Source organism: Rhinopithecus bieti, unplaced genomic scaffold, assembly GCF_001698545.2.
Source record: "Rhinopithecus bieti isolate Rb0 unplaced genomic scaffold, ASM169854v2 scaffold_78620, whole genome shotgun sequence".
Classification (NCBI taxonomy): domain Eukaryota; kingdom Metazoa; phylum Chordata; class Mammalia; order Primates; family Cercopithecidae; genus Rhinopithecus; species Rhinopithecus bieti.
Window position 1 is genome coordinate 333,191 of NW_016829908.1, and position 18,851 is coordinate 352,041.

An 18,851-nucleotide genomic window follows, 5' to 3' on the forward strand; every position below is an offset into this window, starting at 1 on the left:
TTACAGGCTTTAGCCACCGCGCCTGGCCACAAAACCATTTTATAAAAGAAGTTATTTAATAGAAAAATTATGTAAGTAGATTGGCCTAGTCTAAGAATATTTACAATGCATATTTCTTGATATATTTATTGACAGCTGCATAATCGTTACTATCTACACGTAAAGTATTGATGTTTAACAGTTGCTCATGCCTGTAGTCCCAGCATTTTGGGAGGCTGGGCAGGCAGATCACTTGAGCTCAGCAGTTGAGACCAGCCTGGGTAACATGATGAAACCCTGTCTCTACAAAAAATGCAAAAATTAGTTGTGTGTGGCGGCATACATTTGTAGTTCCAGCTGCTCGGGAGGCTAAGGCGGGAGAATCACTTGAGCCCAGGAGGCGGAGGTTGTAGTGACCCCATATCACGCCACTGCACTCCAACCTGGGTGACGGGAGTGAAACCTTGTCTCAAAAAAAAACAAAAAACAAAAAAGAGTCGGCCGCAGTGGCTCAGCCTGTAATCCCAGTACTTTGGGAGGTCGAGGCGGGCGGATCACAAGATCAAAAGATCAAGACCATCCTAGCCAACATGGTGAAACCCCAACGTGGTGAAACCCTGTCTCTACTAAAAATACACAATTTAGCTGTGCATGGTGGTGCACGCCTGTTGTAAACCTAGGTACTTGGGAGGCTGAGGTAGGAGAATCTCTTGAACCCGGGAAGCGCAGGTTGCAGTGAGTGGAGCTCTCGCCATTGCCCTCCAGCCTGGAGACAGAGTGAGACTCTGTCTCAAAAAAAAAAAGTCATTTTGAATATATAGAGCATATTCATGAGTATTGCTATAAAAAAATCAGAGGGTGTTTTGGTTTTTTTTTTTTTTAGTTTACTAATTTCAGATAGAAATCTTTAAAAAATTAATGTACACATTTCCTGGCTTCGTAATCCAAGTACAGTGATTTGGAACTTCCTCAGATGATGCAAGTTGGTTATGACATTCATAACTTCATTGAATTGTAATAACCTGTTTGTTGTCAAGGGTTGCTGAAGTGCTGTAATAACTTTATGGACTCATGACTTTGCATTAGCTTTCCTAATGTGCCAGCATGCTTTTTATAAGTTGTCAATTTAACATATAAATCTGTCTGGTAGATCATCACTCCTACCATTTAAAGTACTTGAGCTTTGTAATAGTAAACAGTCCACATGTATTTATGTTATGATGGATCCAGGCACAGTCCTTTAATGTATTCAAAGTGGACTATGTTAGGCACAGTCCTAACGTATTCCACTTTGAATACATTATCATTTTTAACCCTCAACAACCACCTTATCAGTGAGATATTAGCCTCATAATACAGATGAGGAAGCCAGGGCTTAGAAAAGTTAAGCAATTTGATTGCTACTCTGATAGTAAGCTGCAGTGTTAGTATTTGCACCTAGGCTTCCTTGACTCCTCCATTGCTCAGTCTTTTGGGGAATGCAGGTAGTAACTGGTTTGTACCCATGTTTTAGATAGTTGAGGTTATGAGGCAGCCCAACCATTAGCTAAGTAGGGTGATCAAAATGTGGATCAGCTGTTAGCAAGCTGTGAAAAAAAAGCATTTTGTGATGTTTCCATAATTTGTTACCAGTATTTCAAGTGTATATAGCTATTTTTAAAATTTGCTTCTTGTTTACATTTTTTTGGGTATGTCATCTTCTGTGTAATTTTGGTACATTTTTTTCTTAGTTGGACAAAGGGAGGCTGTCTTTTTTAAGAACAAGGAAGGAGTCCCCTTAATTAGAAAGGCTCATTTATTCATTTTTCATAGACTAATGTTGTGCTTAATATATTCCTTTTTTTTTTTCTTGAGATGGAGTCTCGCTTTGTCACCAGGCTGGAGTGCAGAGGCACAATCTTGGCTCACTACAACCCCCGCCTCCCAGGTTCAAGCGATTCTCCTGCCTCAGCCTCCCTACCATGCCCAGCTAATTTTTGTACTTTTAGTAGAGATGGGGTTTCACCATGTTGACCAGAATCGTATCGATCTTTTAACCTTGTGATCCACCTGCCTTGGCCTCCCAAAGTGCTGGCATTACAGGTGTGAGCCACTGCGCCTGGCCAATATTTTCTTATTATCTTTAATTTTTCTGTGTTTTCTTATGTTATGTTATGTTATTATTTTATTTTATAGACAGTCTCACTCTGTTGCCCAGGCTGGAGTGCAGTGGTGCAACTTTGGCTCACTGCAACCGCCGCCTCCCAGGTTCAAGCAGTTTTCTGGCTCAGCCTCCCAAGTAGGTGGGATTACAGGCACCTGCCACTATGCCCAGCTAATTTTTTTATTTTTGGTAGAGATGGGGTTTCACCATCTTGGTCAGGCTGGTCTTGAACTCCTTACCTTGTGATCCACCTGCCTCGGCCTCCCAAAGTGCTGGGATTACAGGCGTGAGCCACCGCCCCGGCCAATTTTTTGTTTTTTAGTAGAGACGGGATTTCACCTTGTTGGCCAGGGTGATCTCAAACTCCTGACCTCAAATGACCCTCCCGCCTCGGCCTCCCAAAGTGCTGGGATTACAGGCGTGAGCCACTGTGCCTAGCTGGCTTTCCCCCTTTTGACAGACCTATGGCTCTGGAAATAATAGGCCGGTGTGTTTGATGGTTCAAGCTGCTAGATGCACAGTCCATGTTACGGAACACTCAGAATCCACTAGCATCTCTTCTACCTAGATGGTTTTGCGTCCTTGGCTACAGAAACAGCCCCAAAGCGTTTAACATTTTAAGGATTATTTACTTTCAACATTTTTAAAGTCAAAAGAAGTTAAGATCCATAAAATTTATTGGAAAAATGTTACATTTTCTCTGTTCACCTCTAAAGACCAGTGCTAAAGAATCCTGACATCAAAAATCTTTACAACATTTGAATTACTTGTTATATTTGTCTGTTAAAATTTTATTAGAAATTGTGTGGCTCCAAAGGAGAAATTGCTTTGGAGAAGAAAGGTAGCAGAGGAACAGTTTGGAAGGGTTGGGGGTTGACTAGATAAAGAAAGGGAAGAAACATTCGAAATTGAAAGGATGTCATATATAAAATATGAATATTGGAAAGTGTAGAATTTTTCAAAAACAGTGAGGAGAACAGACTGATTGGAATGGAATATAGCTTGGCAAAGTGAATCATTAGCGATAAGATCTAGCATAGTATAAAACTTCTTATAGATGTTCATAATGTTCTTCATTCTTTCTAACACCAAACCTGTTCTTCATACCTAGAAAGATTTGGCTTGCAGTAGGCCCTTTGTGATTATTGAAAGAAAAGCATAATACATTTGAGTCCCATAAGAAGTTTAAGATACTAGTTTAAGGAGTTTAAATCTTATCCTTTAGCACAAGGACTGGCAAAATATGGCTAGAGGACTAAATCTTTTTTGCGCTCTTTTTTTTTTTTTTTGTAGTTGCTTCTGGTAGCTTTCTCTTTGTGTGTATGTGTGTGTGTGTTTATATTCCTTTTCACAAGTATGTTGAATTGAACTTTTTCCTAATTATCACTTAGCTACTTAGTTAATGCATGCAGTGGAACTCTAAAAAGAACTAGGAGTTTCTCAAAGACCTCCCAATAATTCTTTTCAATTAGAGAGGGCATGCCATTTTTCCTTTTTTATTTTAAATAACATTTTTTACTTTTATTTTGTGGGTACATAGTAGGGTATTATATTTATGGGGTACATGAGATATTTTGATACAGGCATACAGTATGTAATAATTACACCAGGGTAAATGGGGTATCCATCATTTCAAGCATTTCTCCTTTCTTTGTGTTGTAAACAATCCAATTTTAGGTTTGGTTTTGTTTTGTTGTTTGTTTTTCTGAGACGGAGTCTTGCTCTGTCACCAGGCTGGAGTGCAGTGGTGCGATCTTGGCTCACTGCAACCTCCGCCTCCTGGGTTCAAGCGATTCTCCTGCCTCAGCCTCCCAAGTAGCTGGGACTACAGGCACATGCCACCACACCCAGCTAATTTTTGTATTTTTAATAGAGATGGGGTTTCACCATATTGGTCAGGATGGTCTCAATCTCTTGACCTTGTGATCCGCCCACCTTGGCCTCCCAAGGTGCCGGGATTACAAGTGTGAACCACCACGCCTGGCCCAATTTTAGTTATTTTAAAATGTAGAATAAATGATGGCTATAGTCAACCTGTTGTGCCTATCAAGTACTAGATCTTATTCTATTTTTTTGTGCCCACTACCCATCCCCTCCTTCCCCCATTACCCTTCCCAGCCTCTGGTAACCATCATTCTGCTCTATCTCCATCAGTTCAATTGTTGTAATTTTTAGCTGTCACAAATAAGTGAGACCATGTGAAGTTTCCCTTTTTGTGCCTGGCTTATTTCTCTTAACATAATGACCTCCAGTTCCATCCATGTTGTTGCAAATGACAGGATCTCATTCTTTTTCTGTGTGTATAAGTACCACATTTTCTTTATCCTTTCATTCATCTGTTGATGGACACTTAGATTGCTTCAAAACCCTTAGCTATTAAGAATAGTGCTGCATACAAAAATTAGCCAGGCGTGGTGGTGCACGCTGTAATCCCAGCTACTCAGGAGGCTGAGGCAGGAGAATCACCTGGACCCGGGAGGTGGAGGTTGCAGTGAGCCGAGATAACGCCGTCTCACTCCAGCCTGGGCGACAAGAGCGTAACTCCATCTCAAACAAACAAACAAAGGAATAGTGCTGCAGTAAACATAGGAGTACAGATATCTCTTTGATACACTGATTTCCTTTTTTTGGCGGCGGGCGGGGGGATATATACCTAGCAGTGAGATTGCTGGATCATATGGTAGCTCTATTTTTAGGTTTTTTGAGGAACCTTCCAACTGTTTTCCATAGTGATTGTACTAATTTACATTCCCATCAACAGTGTACGAGTGTTCCCTTTTCTCCACATCCTTGCCTATCTTTTGGGTAAAAGCATTTTTAACTGGGGTGAGATGATATTTCACTGTAGTTTTCATTTTCATTTCTCTGATGATCACAGTGATGGTTGAGCATTTTTTCGTATACCTATTGGTCACTTGTATGTCTTCTTTTAAGAAATGTCTATTCAGATCTTTTACCCGTTTTTGAAAAATCAGATTATTAGATTCTTAGATTCTTTTCTTATAGAATTATTTGAGCCCCTTATACATTTTCGTTATTAATCCCTTATCAGATGGATAGTTTGCAGGTATTTTCTCCTATACTGTGGGTTGTCTCTTCACTTTTTTGTTTGCTTTGCTGTGCAGCTTTAAACTTGATGTGATCCCATTTGTCCATTTTTCACTTTGGCTGCCTGTGGTTGTGGAGTATTACCAAGAAATCTTTGCCCAGTCCAGGGTCCTGGAGATCACATACTATCTTTATAAATAAAATTTTATTAGAACACAGTCAAACGCATTCATTTACATACAGTCTAAGACTTTTTTTTTTTTTTTTTTTTTCCCCTAAGACAGGATATCACTGTGTTGCTGGGGATGGAGTGCAGTGGCATGATCTTGGCTCACTGCAACCTTCGCCCTCCGGGTTTAAGTGATTCTCCTGCCTCAGCCTCCCAAGTAGCTGGGATTGCAGGCACCCGCCATCATGCCTGGCGAATTTTTGTATTTTTAGTAGAGATGAGGTTTCACCATGTTGGCCAGGCTGGTCTCGAACTCCCACCTCAGGTGATCCATCCGCCTCTTCCTCCCAAAGGGTTGGGATTACAGGCGTGAGCCACCACACCTGGCCTCTAATTTTATTTTTACTTACAATGAGCAAATTTTTGTTAAATTTCTCACTATTGGCAGAAGAAGAATCACTGAAGAAAGGGGAGCAATTTTGATCCCTCTAAAGGTTCTTCTTGCAACATGTCAGAAAGTATATTTAGCTTAATGTTTCTTCTTAAAGGGAAGATCTTCCCTACCTTTCTTGTTACTCACATTCCCATTCTCTATTGTTTTTACTGAGAGATAGCATTGGATAATAGAAGCACTAGTTTCTAAGTCAAACAGGAACTCAGTTGCCTCATCTGTAAAGTGATAATATTATCTAATTCACAATGTTGGGATTAAATAAGAGTACATATAGGCTGTAAAAATGGTAGCTGCTGTTTATTTTTCCAGTTGCCTGGAATTGCCTTTTCATTCGACGCATTCCAATGGTTCTCTTGCTGCCCACTGCAAAAAAAATGATACCACATGATTTGAGAACAGGCCTTGGAAAGGATAGAGTAACTTGTTACACATTTTCACAGGTTGGGATTTTTTTTTTCTTACTTTGTAGAATCTTTCTTCATCTACTTTGTGGCAATTAAAAATTCCTTATTAATTTTCCCAATCTCCTATCCTAGATAATATATCCATCTGAAAGAGAATTATAAGTCAGTTATTTTGGGGAAGCATCATAGCATAGTGAGTAAAAGCATAGGCTTTCAAGTCTAATCTCCTAGGTTCAGTTTCAGCTTTGCCGTTTACTTACTGAATGTAGTCTTAGACAAGATGTTTAACTTCTGCATATCAGTTTTCTGATAGGGTTGTTATGAGGGATTAAATGATATTATATATGTAAAGTGCCCAATTTAGTGCCCTGTGACATAGTAAGTACCATATAAATATATGATTATTAATGGTTATATACATGTCATACAAATCTGAATATGTAAAATAGATTGTAGTATGAAAGGATGTTCAAAAAGGTAAATATAGAAATTTTATTAAGACTGAAATATAGCATGTGATTTTTATTTTGGTTTTTATTCTTTAGGTATTACATGAAACCTTCCCTAAACATACATTTCTGATGAACGGCTTAATTCAAGGAGTAAAGGTAGGATCAGTCATACATATATACACACGCACACAGATGAACATACATAAATACTTATGTATCTATAACTGTGCCAATATATATTTGTTTATTGATTAATAACTTAATTTTTATAATTAGATGGAGTATATTATGAGAGATGTCTTAATACTTTCTAGACTTGAGTTTTAAATATGATCTAACTATAGTATAACCAACTATGTAAAATAATAAACCACATCATAACAGATTCCCTGTTTTTATGTTGGCATTTTAATTCCAGAGATCTCAATGATTTTGTAAGATTACAGATTGAAGAGGAAAAAAGCTATACTCAAAATCCCCCATCAATACAAAATTGTATTAGTAGGGTAAAGAGTTAGTTATTTTATGAATTCTTTGCTCTTTTCTTTTTCTTTCTTTCTTTTTTTTTTGGAGGCAGAGTCTCACACTGTCACCCAGGCTGGAGTGCAAGTGGCATGATCTCAGCTCACTGCAACCTCTCTACCTCCCAGGTTCAAGCGATTCTTCTGCCTCAGCCTTCTAAGTAGCTGGGACCACAGGCGTGTGCCACCACACCCGGCTAATTTTTTGTATTTTCAGTAGAGACAGGGTTTTGCCATGTTGGCCAGGCTGGTCTCGAACTCCTGACCTAAGTGATGTGCCCTTGACCTCCCAAAGTGTTGAGATTATTAGTGCAAGCCACCATGCCCCGCTCAGATTCTTTACTCTTGATTCAGTTTGACAAACAAGTTTTCTAAACAGATAATTAGTCTGTTGATACACACACACACACACACACACACACACATGCGTACATACATACATATGTATATATACATACACACACACAGGAAATTAGCATATGGAATTGCTATTGTGGATTTATTGTGATTGAGAATTTATTAGAGCAGTTCGTATTTAATACCCACCTGATGATTTTAAACTATCTTGGGAAATTTAAAAATTATGTCTAGATAAGCAATTCATTATTTATTTAAAAGTTTGTGATATATTTACTTTAGAAGCAAAGTTGTTGGAAATTTTTCTATAGGAGTAAAATTATTTATTTTTGGTTCATGTTTGTAGATGTGTGGTTTTCATTTTTTTCATTTAATTCTTTTAGGGTTTGTTGTCATTCCTTAGTGCCCCGCTTATTGGTGCTCTTTCTGATGTTTGGGGCCGAAAATCCTTCTTGCTGCTAACAGTATTTTTCACATGTGCCCCAATTCCTTTAATGAAGATCAGCCCATGGTACGTGCACATTTAGATTATAGCAACTAAATACTACTTTCAGTTATTGTTTTCTTAATGTTCCTTTATTTCTTTCACTTGGGCGATCTTGGTTATGAGGTTTTCATTTTATTTTTCTAATACATTTATTCTTTCACACAGATAAGAAGGCTTCTAAAAATATAGTAGGTAATAGTTCATAAAGATTTTAGAAATAGATGGCACTGTTGGAGGCATCTAGACTTCTGGCTAACTTAATTTTGGATTCCAGAACCCAAATTTCAAAACAATATTTTAGGGGCTGGATAGGATTGCTAACTTTTTTTCTTATATAGAATGTTAAAAACAGATGCAAAGTTTGTCATTGTCTATATTAGTTAGGAATAGATTTTGCTGCATATCAAAACCCAGAATAATAGTTGCTTAAAAATCAAGTTTATTTCTCTTTTCATGTGAAAAAAGACCTGCAGTTGAGCAGTCTGGAGCTGGTGTGGCAGTTCCAGTGGAGCAGACTTTTTCTGTCTTGCTGTTCTTCCATCCTTATCTCTCACCTCATTGAACAAAGTGGCTTCTTGAGCTCTGGCCATCAAGTCATACTACTGATAGCAAGGTGGAAGGAGTTGCTAAGAAGAGCACATCACCTTCTTTTAAGGAAACTTTACAGAATTCCCATCCCACCTCTGCTTGCATTTCTTTGGTCAGATTTCAGGGATATGCTGCTCCTAGTTACAAGAGGCTGGACTCAAGGTCACCTTGATTAAAACCAGTTTTTTTTTGTTTTTTCATTCAGGAGGCAAGGGAAGGAAAGCTAACAAAAAGGAAATAATTGTCCTAAAGTCGGAGCCCAATTTGGTTGTAGATTTATTCTGACTAATGTGCTTTTTACTCCACTGAGTATTAATGTTAGTTAGTTCTACATCATGGATAGGCTTTGTTTCCATGGTGTTATCTACAATGGCCCACAGGTTTATGTGGGGTAGGATTTTCTTCTCATAGATGAGATACAACTCTAATAGACCAAGCCTTTGATGAAGGCCACTCATGCACATGAAATCTTACCAAAGATTGAACATAGAATGAACAAAGAATTTGCTGTGTTAAGCGGTGTGTTAGAAAAATTTTAGTAGTCGTAGTCTTGGTGAAATGATATTTTGAAAGTTCATTATGATCATGTATGATTTTCAGAAAGTAAACGTCAGTATTACAATAGAAACTTCTTATTCCCAGCTGGATATTTTGGAATTATTTATAGCAAAATATAATTTGCTTTTTAAGTATTTTGTTCACTCTTTATAGTAACTGTCTATTCTCAGTTTTATTAACACTGGACACTGCCATATAGGTTTTTTCTGTGTGAAACTTGAGTTATTTGTTTTGCCAGCATTTGAAAAGCTAAAGATAACTTATGGAAAACAATTAGTTACTATATAGAGGCTCAAGATAAATATGAAGAAACTTGTTCCTCAGTCTTGTTTACTGGATTTTGTTTTTTATCTAGTGATGAAAAACAGTAATGGATGGATTATAATAGACTTTAGTTTGTTGCTGTTTTTGGCAGAAAAAACAAAACCACTTAACAGTTCAACAGTTGGTCAAAAGATTTGCCTGAATACATGATCTAATTTTAAGTATTCCTGTAGAGTAGCTGAGCTGCTGTTGAAGAGCTCCTTGTAGCCCTATGTTTTCATATCTGTGGCTTATATTTATGGAAGAATTAATCCATGAACTATCCTAGTAAACTGTTGACTGACATGAGCTGCTCTTACTCCTAATTAACTTATAAAAATGAAAGATTAAAATAATGGTAATTGCTCTAACCATTTCTTGTTATCTTTCATTCCTAGGTGGTACTTCGCTGTTATCTCTGTTTCTGGGGTTTTGCAGTGACTTTTCTGTGGTATTTGCATACGTAGCAGATATAACTCAAGAGCATGAAAGAAGTATGGCTTATGGACTGGTATGTATGTTTATTCTATACCTTTTGTACCTGCTGAGAAATGCCTTGTTTTTAAGGTAGATAAAAGGAGTGCAAACCTTTGCATTACAAGATTTTTACGTAAAATATGTTTTGTAATAAAATCGTTCATTAGACTACATTTAAAATTTTTTTGTACTGTGAGGCTATGTAAGTTTTGATACTTTTCATTCAGGAGATGTTTATAAGTCACATATCAGAATTGAAATTATAGTATATTTTACCTTGTAGAGTTCTTTTTGACAGCATCCTAAAAATAAGAATTATTTAGTATGTCAAGAGTTTAAAAAAGTCACTACTCACTTAATGTCTAATCTAGAATACAGCAGGCTAACATCTAGCTCAGGGTTCCACAAACCTTTTTTTGTGGCTTCGTGGGCCACGTATAGTCTCTGTCTCATTCTTTTGTTTTTGCATGTGTATTTATGTTTATAAACTCTTTAAGAACGTAAGAACCACTTAGCCAGATTTTAGCCATAGTGGTAGTTTGCCAACTCCTGAACACTCTTTTGGCAAACTAAATTATGGCAGTATAATCTGTCATCTATCAAATCTAGGAATTAAAGGAAAAAAGCCTACTAATAAGAATGACCACTATAGGCACAATAATAGATCACTACTGAATAGCCTGAAATAGGACAGTGATGCATTTCAATAAATGTGAGACAAACACTTTTTGATAAATAAGGACCGAATATTGTGTTGGGCTGAATTAGTTTTAAAAGGGACTGATTTCTGATTCAAAGGACATTATAATGAAGAATCATAAGATTTATGGGAAGAAAACACCTATAGAGAGAAACTTAGAAAAAGAACTAATGATTTCTGGCTTGTTTGGTGACTCACACCTGTAATCTCAGCACTTTGGGAGGCCAAGGCAGGCAGATGACTTGAGATCAGGAGTTCGAGACCAGCCTGGCCAACATGGTGAAACCTTGTCTCTATTTAAAAAAAAAAAAAAGTAAAAGAAAAGAACTAATACTTTCAGTTGTAAATTTGGAACATTAAATGATACGAGACTGGATAGCCAGGATTTTTTAAAAATTGTCTAATTAAGCTATGGTTTACATACCATAAAATTTATCCTTTTTGTGAGTATAGTTCAGTGAATGTTAGTAAATTTATACAGTTGTGCAAACAACACCATAACCCAATTTGGGGTTTGTTTTTTGACTGAAGTAATTTATTTTCCCATAGCCAAAGTTTTGAAATTAACAATTTTCAATCTGAAGGTTCTGTGTATTAAGACGTGTTCTGGGGGGGAAGAAAAAAAAGGAAACTTAAATCTTCTAGAAATAATATGGATGCAAAAAAAACATGGGGAAGTGGCTGAGCACAGTGGCATGTGCCTGTAACACCACCGGTTTGGGAGGCCAAGGCAGGAGGATTGCTTGAGGCCAGGATTTTGAGGCTGCAGCTATGATCATGCCACTACACTCCAGTCTGGGGTACAGAGCGAGACCTTGTCTCTTAAAAAAAAAAGTTGGAGGGCCAGGTGCAGTGGCTTGTAATCCCAGCACTTTGGGAGGCTGAGGCAGGAGGATTGTTTGAGCCCAGGAGTTTGAGACTAGCCTGGGCAACAGAGTAAGACCCCATCTATACAGAAACATTGAAAATTAGCCGGGTGTGGTGGTGTGTGCCTGTAGTCCCAGCTACTTGGGAGGCTTAGGTGAGAGGATCACTTGAGCCTGAGAGGTTGAGGCTGCAGTGAACTGTGATCGCACCACTGCACTCCAGCATGAGCCACAGAGTGAGACCTGTCTGAAAAAAAGGGGGTTGGGGCGTGCGGGGTGACGCTTGTGATCTTTTTTCTGAGCAGAAAGAAATAGCTACCAAGTGGGGAGAATTGAGAAGGGAAATGACATGAAACAACTGTACTCTGACTTTTGCTCACTGTATCGCAAATGTGATCTCTATAAGTGCCCTCAAATGTTTTCAGTGACCCTCATAGTGAGAACTATTATCCCTTTCCCCACACTTGTGCCAGAGCCCTGCTGAGATCTGGGTCCCTCTGAAACCACACCAGGGCTGCAATAACAAAATGACTACCACATGTGAATATATATATATCTATATGTGTGTGTGTGTGTGTGTGTGTGTGTATTTTTTTTGTTGTTTTTTTTGTTGAGATGGAGCCTCACTGTGTTACCCAGGCTGGAGTGCAGTGGTGCGATCACAGCTCACTGCAACCTCCGCCTCCTGGGTTCAAATGATTCTCCTGCCTCAGCCTCCCAAGTAGCTGGGACTACAGGCGCCCACCACCATGCCATTACTAGAGACAGGGTTTCGCCATATTGGCCAGGCTTGTCTTGAACTCCTGACCTTGTGATCCGCCTGCCTCAGCCTCCCGAAGTGTTGGGATTATAGACGTGAGCCACGGTGCCTGGCCCACATGTGAATATATTAAATGCCATTTAAAAAACCACCACAACCCAGTTATAGAACAGTTCCCTAAGCCCTGTTTGCTATCTATCCCCATGCTCCACCTATGACCCCAAGCAACCAACAGTTTAGTTTCTGTCACCATGGGTTTGCCTTTTCTGGAAACTTCATATAAATGAAATAATACAAAACATCTTTTGTGTCTAGCTTCTTTCACTTAGCATAATCTTTTGAGATTTATCCATGTTGATGCTGTAGATCAATAGGTTCTGTTTTTCTCTTTTTTTTTTTTTTTTTTGAGACAGGGTCCTGCTCTATCACCCAGGCTGGAGTGCAGTGGCATGATCACGGCTCACGGAAGCCTTGGCTTCCTGGGCTCAAGCTATCCTCCTGCCTCAGCCTCCAAAGCAGCTGAGACCTCAGGCGTGATCCACCATGCCCAGCTAATTTTTTTCTTCTTGAGACAGGGTCTCACTCTCTTGCCCAGGCTGGAGTGCAGTGGTGCCATTACAGCTCACTGCAGCCTCTCTCTCCCTCTGCCTCCCTGCCTCAAGTGATCCTCCCACCTCAGCCTCCCGAGTAGCTGGGACGACTAATTTTTGTATGTTTTGTAGTGATGGAGTTTCACCATGTTGCCCAGGATGGTCTCAAACTCCTAAACTCAAATGATCCACCCGTCTCAGCCTCCCAAAGTGCTGGAATTACAGGCATGAGCCACTGCACCTGGCCAGTAGTTTTTTTGATTGCTATGTAGTATATTCTTATCCATTCACAAGTTGATGGACATTTGATTGATAGCTAGATGTTTGAAATTTTATGTATTTGTTCAAATAATTGACCTTTGAACATTGAATTGCTTGCCTTAAGCAATAGAGTTGCAAGTAAGCATTCTTGTGAAGTTTAAGTTCTCCATTCAAAAGTCAAAAATGGCATAGAAACAGAATAAAATTCCAACATTAATCTCCAATTATGTTTTGAAAGAATATGATTCTTTTTCCTTTCCTTCTCTTCGCTTTCCCTTTCCTTTGTCCTTCCCTTCCCCCTCCCCTCCCCTTTCCACTTTTCACTTTCCCCTTTCCTTTTCACCTTCACCTTTCTCCTTTCCCTCCCCTTTTCCCTTTCCTTTCCCTTCCCCTTTTCCCTTTCCTTTCCCTTCCCTTTTCCCTCCCCTTTTCCCTTTCCTTTCCCTCCCCTTTTCCCTTTCCTTTCCCCTCCCCTTTTCCCTTTCCTTTCCCTCCCCTTTTCCCTTTCCTTTCCCCTCCCCTTTTTCCTTTCCTTTCCCCTCCCCTTTTCCCTTTCCTTTCCCTTCCCCTTTTCCCTTTCCTTTCCCTCCCCTTTTCCCTTTCCTTTCCCTCCCCTTTTCCCTTTCCTTTCCCCTCCCCTTTTCCCTTTCCTTTCCCTTCCCCTTTTCCCTTTCCTTTCCCCTTCCCTTCTTTTTTCTTTTTCTTTTCTTTTCCCTTCCCCTTTCCCCTTTTCCTTACCTTTTCCCTTTTTTTAACCCTTTCCTTCCCCTTTTCTCTTCCCTTTCCCCTTTTCCTTTCTCCTCCTCTCCTTTTCTCTCTGCTCCTCTTCTTTCCCCTTTTTCTTTTCCTTTTCCCTTTGCTTTCCTTTCCTCTTTCCTTTCGAGACAGGGTGTTACTATGTTGCCCAGACTGGACTCACTCTTGGGATCAAGTGATCTCCCACCTCAGCCTCCTGAGTAGCTGGGAATATAGGCAGGTGCCACCTCACCTAAGAGTGCTATTTTTAGGAAGTGTTACCTGCTATCACATCTGCTAATTGGTAGGCTGTTGTCCAGTAGGCTAGAAATGTCTGAGGTTAACAGGTTTGCTCTGCTTGTGTCCTTTTCAACTTCAATCTTCATCTTCACCAGGCTTAAAAAATAGACTTCCTCAGAGTTTTAGAGATGTTCCTTCTATGATTTCATTCTTCCTAACTCTACCAACTAAAAAGATTAGCAAGTTCAGTTTTGTTCCAGGGCTTAACGTATTATTGATGAGAAGAGGAACCTCAAAGTCTTTAAGCTTTATTTCAGCTAGCCCTTCAGTATGTATCAAGATAAAAGTTCATTTAATTTTAATATTGGAAAAGTCACAATGAAATTGGATTTCCTTAGTGCAGTGGGTTTTAGACTCCTTTCACAGAGAGCCCTTTAGGGTTTATGGAGATGCCCTAAAGCAAGCTTGTCCAACCCGTGGCCCACAGGCTGCACACATGGCCCAACAGAAATTCATAAACTTGCTTAAAACATTATGCGGTTTTTTTTTTTCTTTAAGCTCATCAGCTATTGTTAGTGTATTTTATGTGTGGCCCAGGGAAGCGAAAAGATTGGACACCCCTCCCCTAAGGACTAGCAGGACTGGCAGTCAAGGAGGGGCGTTTGTACAGTGCCCAGGCCCTCAACCCTTCCTCAACTAAAAGAGTTAAACAATTTAAATAGAGGTGGGGTCTTGCTGTGTTGCCCAGGCTGGTCACAGACTTCTGGCTTCAAGTAGTCCTCCCACCTTGGCCTCCCCAAGTGCTGAGATTACAGGCATGAGCCACCACACCCAGTCTTCTTAAACAATCTGTTTTACCTATGAATTTGCCAATAGGATTTATTGGAACAGAGGGCGGCTTCAAGGGCTTAGAAGTTTGAAGACAGTGTCCTGAGAGGCTATCATTTATTTTTGAGATGGGGTCTCACTCTGTCACCATGGCTGGAGTGCAGTGGTGCTGTCATGGCTCACTGCAACCTCTGCCTTTCTGGCTCAAAGGAATTCTGCCACCTCAACCTCTGAAGTAGCTGGGACTACAAGTGCACACCACCATGCCCAGCTAATTTTCTTTTTTTTTTTTTTTTTTTTGTACAGACAGGATTTCTCCATGTTGCCCAGGCTGTTTTTTAGGCAAGAATCTAATTCTTTACTTTTCCTGTCAAAGGAGAGAGTATAAGAAAAGTGGGGCCAGGCTTGGTGTCTCATACCTGTACTCCTAGCACTTTTGGAGGCTGAGGTGGGAGGATCGCTTGAGCTCAGGAGTTCGAGAGTAGCCTGGGCAACATAGTGAGACTTCCATCTCTATAAAAAATACACAAAATTAGCTGGGCATGGTGGTGTGCGCCTGTAGCCCCATCAGGAGATCTTTGGGCAGGAGATCTCTTGAGCCTGAAAGATCAAGACTACCGTGAGCCACGACGGCACCACTGCACTGCAGCCTGGGTGACAGAGGGACCCAGCTCTGCCCTCTTGCCCCCACAAAAAAAAAAGATAAATGACACAGGAAGAGAAAAGGGAGGGTGTGCAACGGAAGTTCTGACATAAATCAAGATTATGAAAGGAGTTACGTGGTGTTGAAGAAAAAAGGTATCCTGACTAATCTCTATCTATCCTTAATTTATTGCAGGTTTCAGCAACATTTGCTGCAAGTTTAGTCACCAGTCCTGCAATTGGAGCTTATCTTGGACGAGTATATGGGGACAGCTTGGTGGTGGTCTTAGCTACGGCAATCGCTTTGCTAGATATTTGTTTTATCCTTGTTGCTGTGCCAGAGTCGTTGCCTGAGAAGATGCGGCCAGCATCCTGGGGAGCACCCATTTCCTGGGAACAAGCTGACCCTTTTGCGGTAAGTTTATACTTTTTCCTTCTCCTTGATAAAAAAGTGCATGATTCAGTGCAGCATTAATATTTTGTTGTGGATATTTCTTTTGGGAAAACATCTTGGGTTTTTCTTTTAACATTTTGAAATGTTTTTCAGAATAGTTTGGGGAATATGAAATAAACTATAAAGGACAACTAGTTGTCCATGCTTACAGTGCCAAAAGGAATCTCTGCATATTCTTAAGAACAGTTCAGTAGTTTTGACATAAAACCTTATATCAATCAGTCTTTTTCTTGTTCTAGTCCTTAAAAAAAGTCGGCCAAGATTCCATAGTGCTGCTTATCTGCATCACGGTGTTTCTCTCCTACCTACCGGAGGCAGGCCAATATTCCAGCTTTTTTCTATACCTCAGACAGGTAAAATCCTCTTCCACGGAGGTGGACTTTTCCTTCATTGTCCAGTGCTTTATAAAAATACTGAATCTTGAGAGAACTATAATAGTAGTGGCCTTTAAAGATGAATATCAGTGGGCTTGGCATAGTGGCCCACGCCTGTAATCTCAGCACTTTGGGAGGCCAAGGTGGGCAGATCACCTGAGGTCCGGAGATCAAGACCAGCCTGGCCAACATGGCAAAACCCTGTGTCTACTAAAAATACAAAAACTAGCCAGGCATAGTGGCGGGCACCTGTCATCCCAGCTACTTGGGAGACTGAGGCAGGAGAATCGCTTGAACCTGGGAGGCGGAGGCTGCAGTGAGCCGAGATTGTGCCATTGCACTCCAGCCTGGGCAACAAGAGCAAAACTCTGTCTCAAAATAAAAAAAAAAAAAAGAATACCATTTAGTCCACTAGACTTAACCTCCTGTTCCATGTGGCTGATATTCCTTGTGCATTTCTTATGGGGGTATTTGGTATATTAAGATTTTGGCTTATTTCTGTCTAAGGAAGTTAGTTTTCCCTGTCCATATAGGTGGTTTGAGTTTATTTGTTGGTTGTAGAAGTGACGGGATGATTTAACCCCTTCACCTGCTCCAGCTTCTTTGTGATTTGGAGCATATGTAAGTAGAGCAACTAGCCAAAATGAGAGCAAAAACGAGTTTTTTTCTCCTTGACACTAGTCTCACTAGACAGAAATCAAGCCTTTAACCAATACATGTAAAATGCACAAAATACTGCAATATTTATTTGTAAAATGATTCTGAGTTCTTGATAAGTATCTCCAATGTAGTATATCCACACTGAGGGACCCACCATGGATAAGTAGGCATTTTTAGTATGTTAAGATTTGTTGTATTTCCTCTGAGGAATTCTTTGTTTATAAATGAATTACATTTATTTTTTTCTGGCCCATTTAATGTTAATGTACAAGTAGCTGCATTAGTTTTCTATCTGGTATACATTTGTATTCATTAATGTTACCTTTTCTGGAAACTCTTCTAGATAATGAAATTTTCACCAGAAAGTGTTGCAGCGTTTATAGCAGTCCTTGGCATTCTTTCCATTATTGCACAGGTGAGTTTCTTTTTTTAGTTAGAGTGATGTCGTAGAGTGAGCCTGGCTGGCCATCTAGACTGGGGCCTCATCTAGTGATGGTATCTTGGTGGAATCAACAAAGTCAGCAGTCTGAGGTTGATAGGTTCAGAAATTCAGTTTGTTTGTGTAGCTAGGGTTGATCAAATTTTTGGGACTGACATATATTAATATAGGATATATAAATGTAAAAGCTAGTTTATTGATGTATACTAGGATAGATGCCTGGATGACGTTAGAAGTTTCATGTCTGTTAGTCCTTGTCCTATTTATTCACTCATTCAACAGATATTTATTGAATACCTACCGTGTGTCAGGCACTGGGGATACTGCAGTGAACTTAACTAAATTCTTGCTCTTGTAGAGTTTACATTCTGGTGGGATAAGACAGAAAATAAAAACACCAATGTAAACATATCAGGTGTGTTGAGAACTACAGAGAAAAAAGCTAAGGGTCATATAGAGAGTGACTTGGGGGAAAGGTCTTAAGGCACAGGGGGCATGGTTGAGAAGACTTTGCTAATGCAAGGTGACATTTGAGCAGAGACCCAAAGGTATGAGGAACAAGCTGTAGGATTATCTGGAAGAAGAGAATTCTAAACAGTACACACAAAATTCTCAGGAGAGACTGTAGCTGGCCTGTGTAAGAAACAACAGGGGGCCAGTGCGGCTCCAGTTGAGTGAACAGTTGAGAGCATCTTAGAAACTGAAGTCCAAGAGGTAGTGAGGGAGCAGATTATATGGGACTTGCAGGTCCTCGTAAGACTTGAGTAAGATAGGAAGTCATTGGTGGGGTCTGAGCGGCAGAATGACGTGAAAGTGTATATCTTGGCAGCCCAGTTGGGAAACAGTTGTTGTGTGATGAATAAGATATTAATCAACACAGGAATTTGGATTTTCTGAGGAGATACTTCATCCTGGCTTCCAAACTATTTCTGTTTAACAGTAAGAGTACCAGTTTTCTCCAGTGGCCTCCGTAATTCCCCCACATCACAGAACGTCGTCCTCCTTTCTGTGAAAAAGCTCCGCCCCTTTCTTGCTATTTGGCTTTCTGTTTCCGAGACTCTATGAAGATAATCTAGTCTAAGTTACTACTTTTTCTCACCTTTGATGTAATCTACTAGATTGCAACTTAATTTTATTCTAGGGTATTTTTAATTGATTCTTGGATGGTTCACCATTTTTCGAGTAGGATTCCTTCTGCAGATCTCCTGATTCATTCTGTTTTGGTGGGTTTAGCAACAAATTTCAAATTTAAATCCCATATGCCTCCCCAAGCCTCTGCACATACATATACTTGGTGTTGAGTATTAGTACTATTTCTGGCTTCAGGTTTGTCCTGAAAATCATCAGTCTGGAAAAACAGTG

At 39.8% G+C, this 18,851-nt stretch overlaps 1 protein-coding gene across 1 annotated transcript in view; it reads left to right on the forward strand.

Moving 5' to 3' along the window:
• SLC71A1 (solute carrier family 71 member 1) overlaps nt 1-18,851 on the forward strand; it is a 47,186-nt gene that overhangs the window by 15,861 nt on the left and 12,474 nt on the right. The window contains 7 exon segments of the mRNA XM_017865142.1: nt 6,743-6,805; nt 7,911-8,038; nt 9,862-9,900; nt 9,902-9,974; nt 15,759-15,977; nt 16,256-16,369; nt 17,394-17,465. Coding sequence (XP_017720631.1) covers nt 6,743-6,805; nt 7,911-8,038; nt 9,862-9,900; nt 9,902-9,974; nt 15,759-15,977; nt 16,256-16,369; nt 17,394-17,465 — 708 coding nt within the window.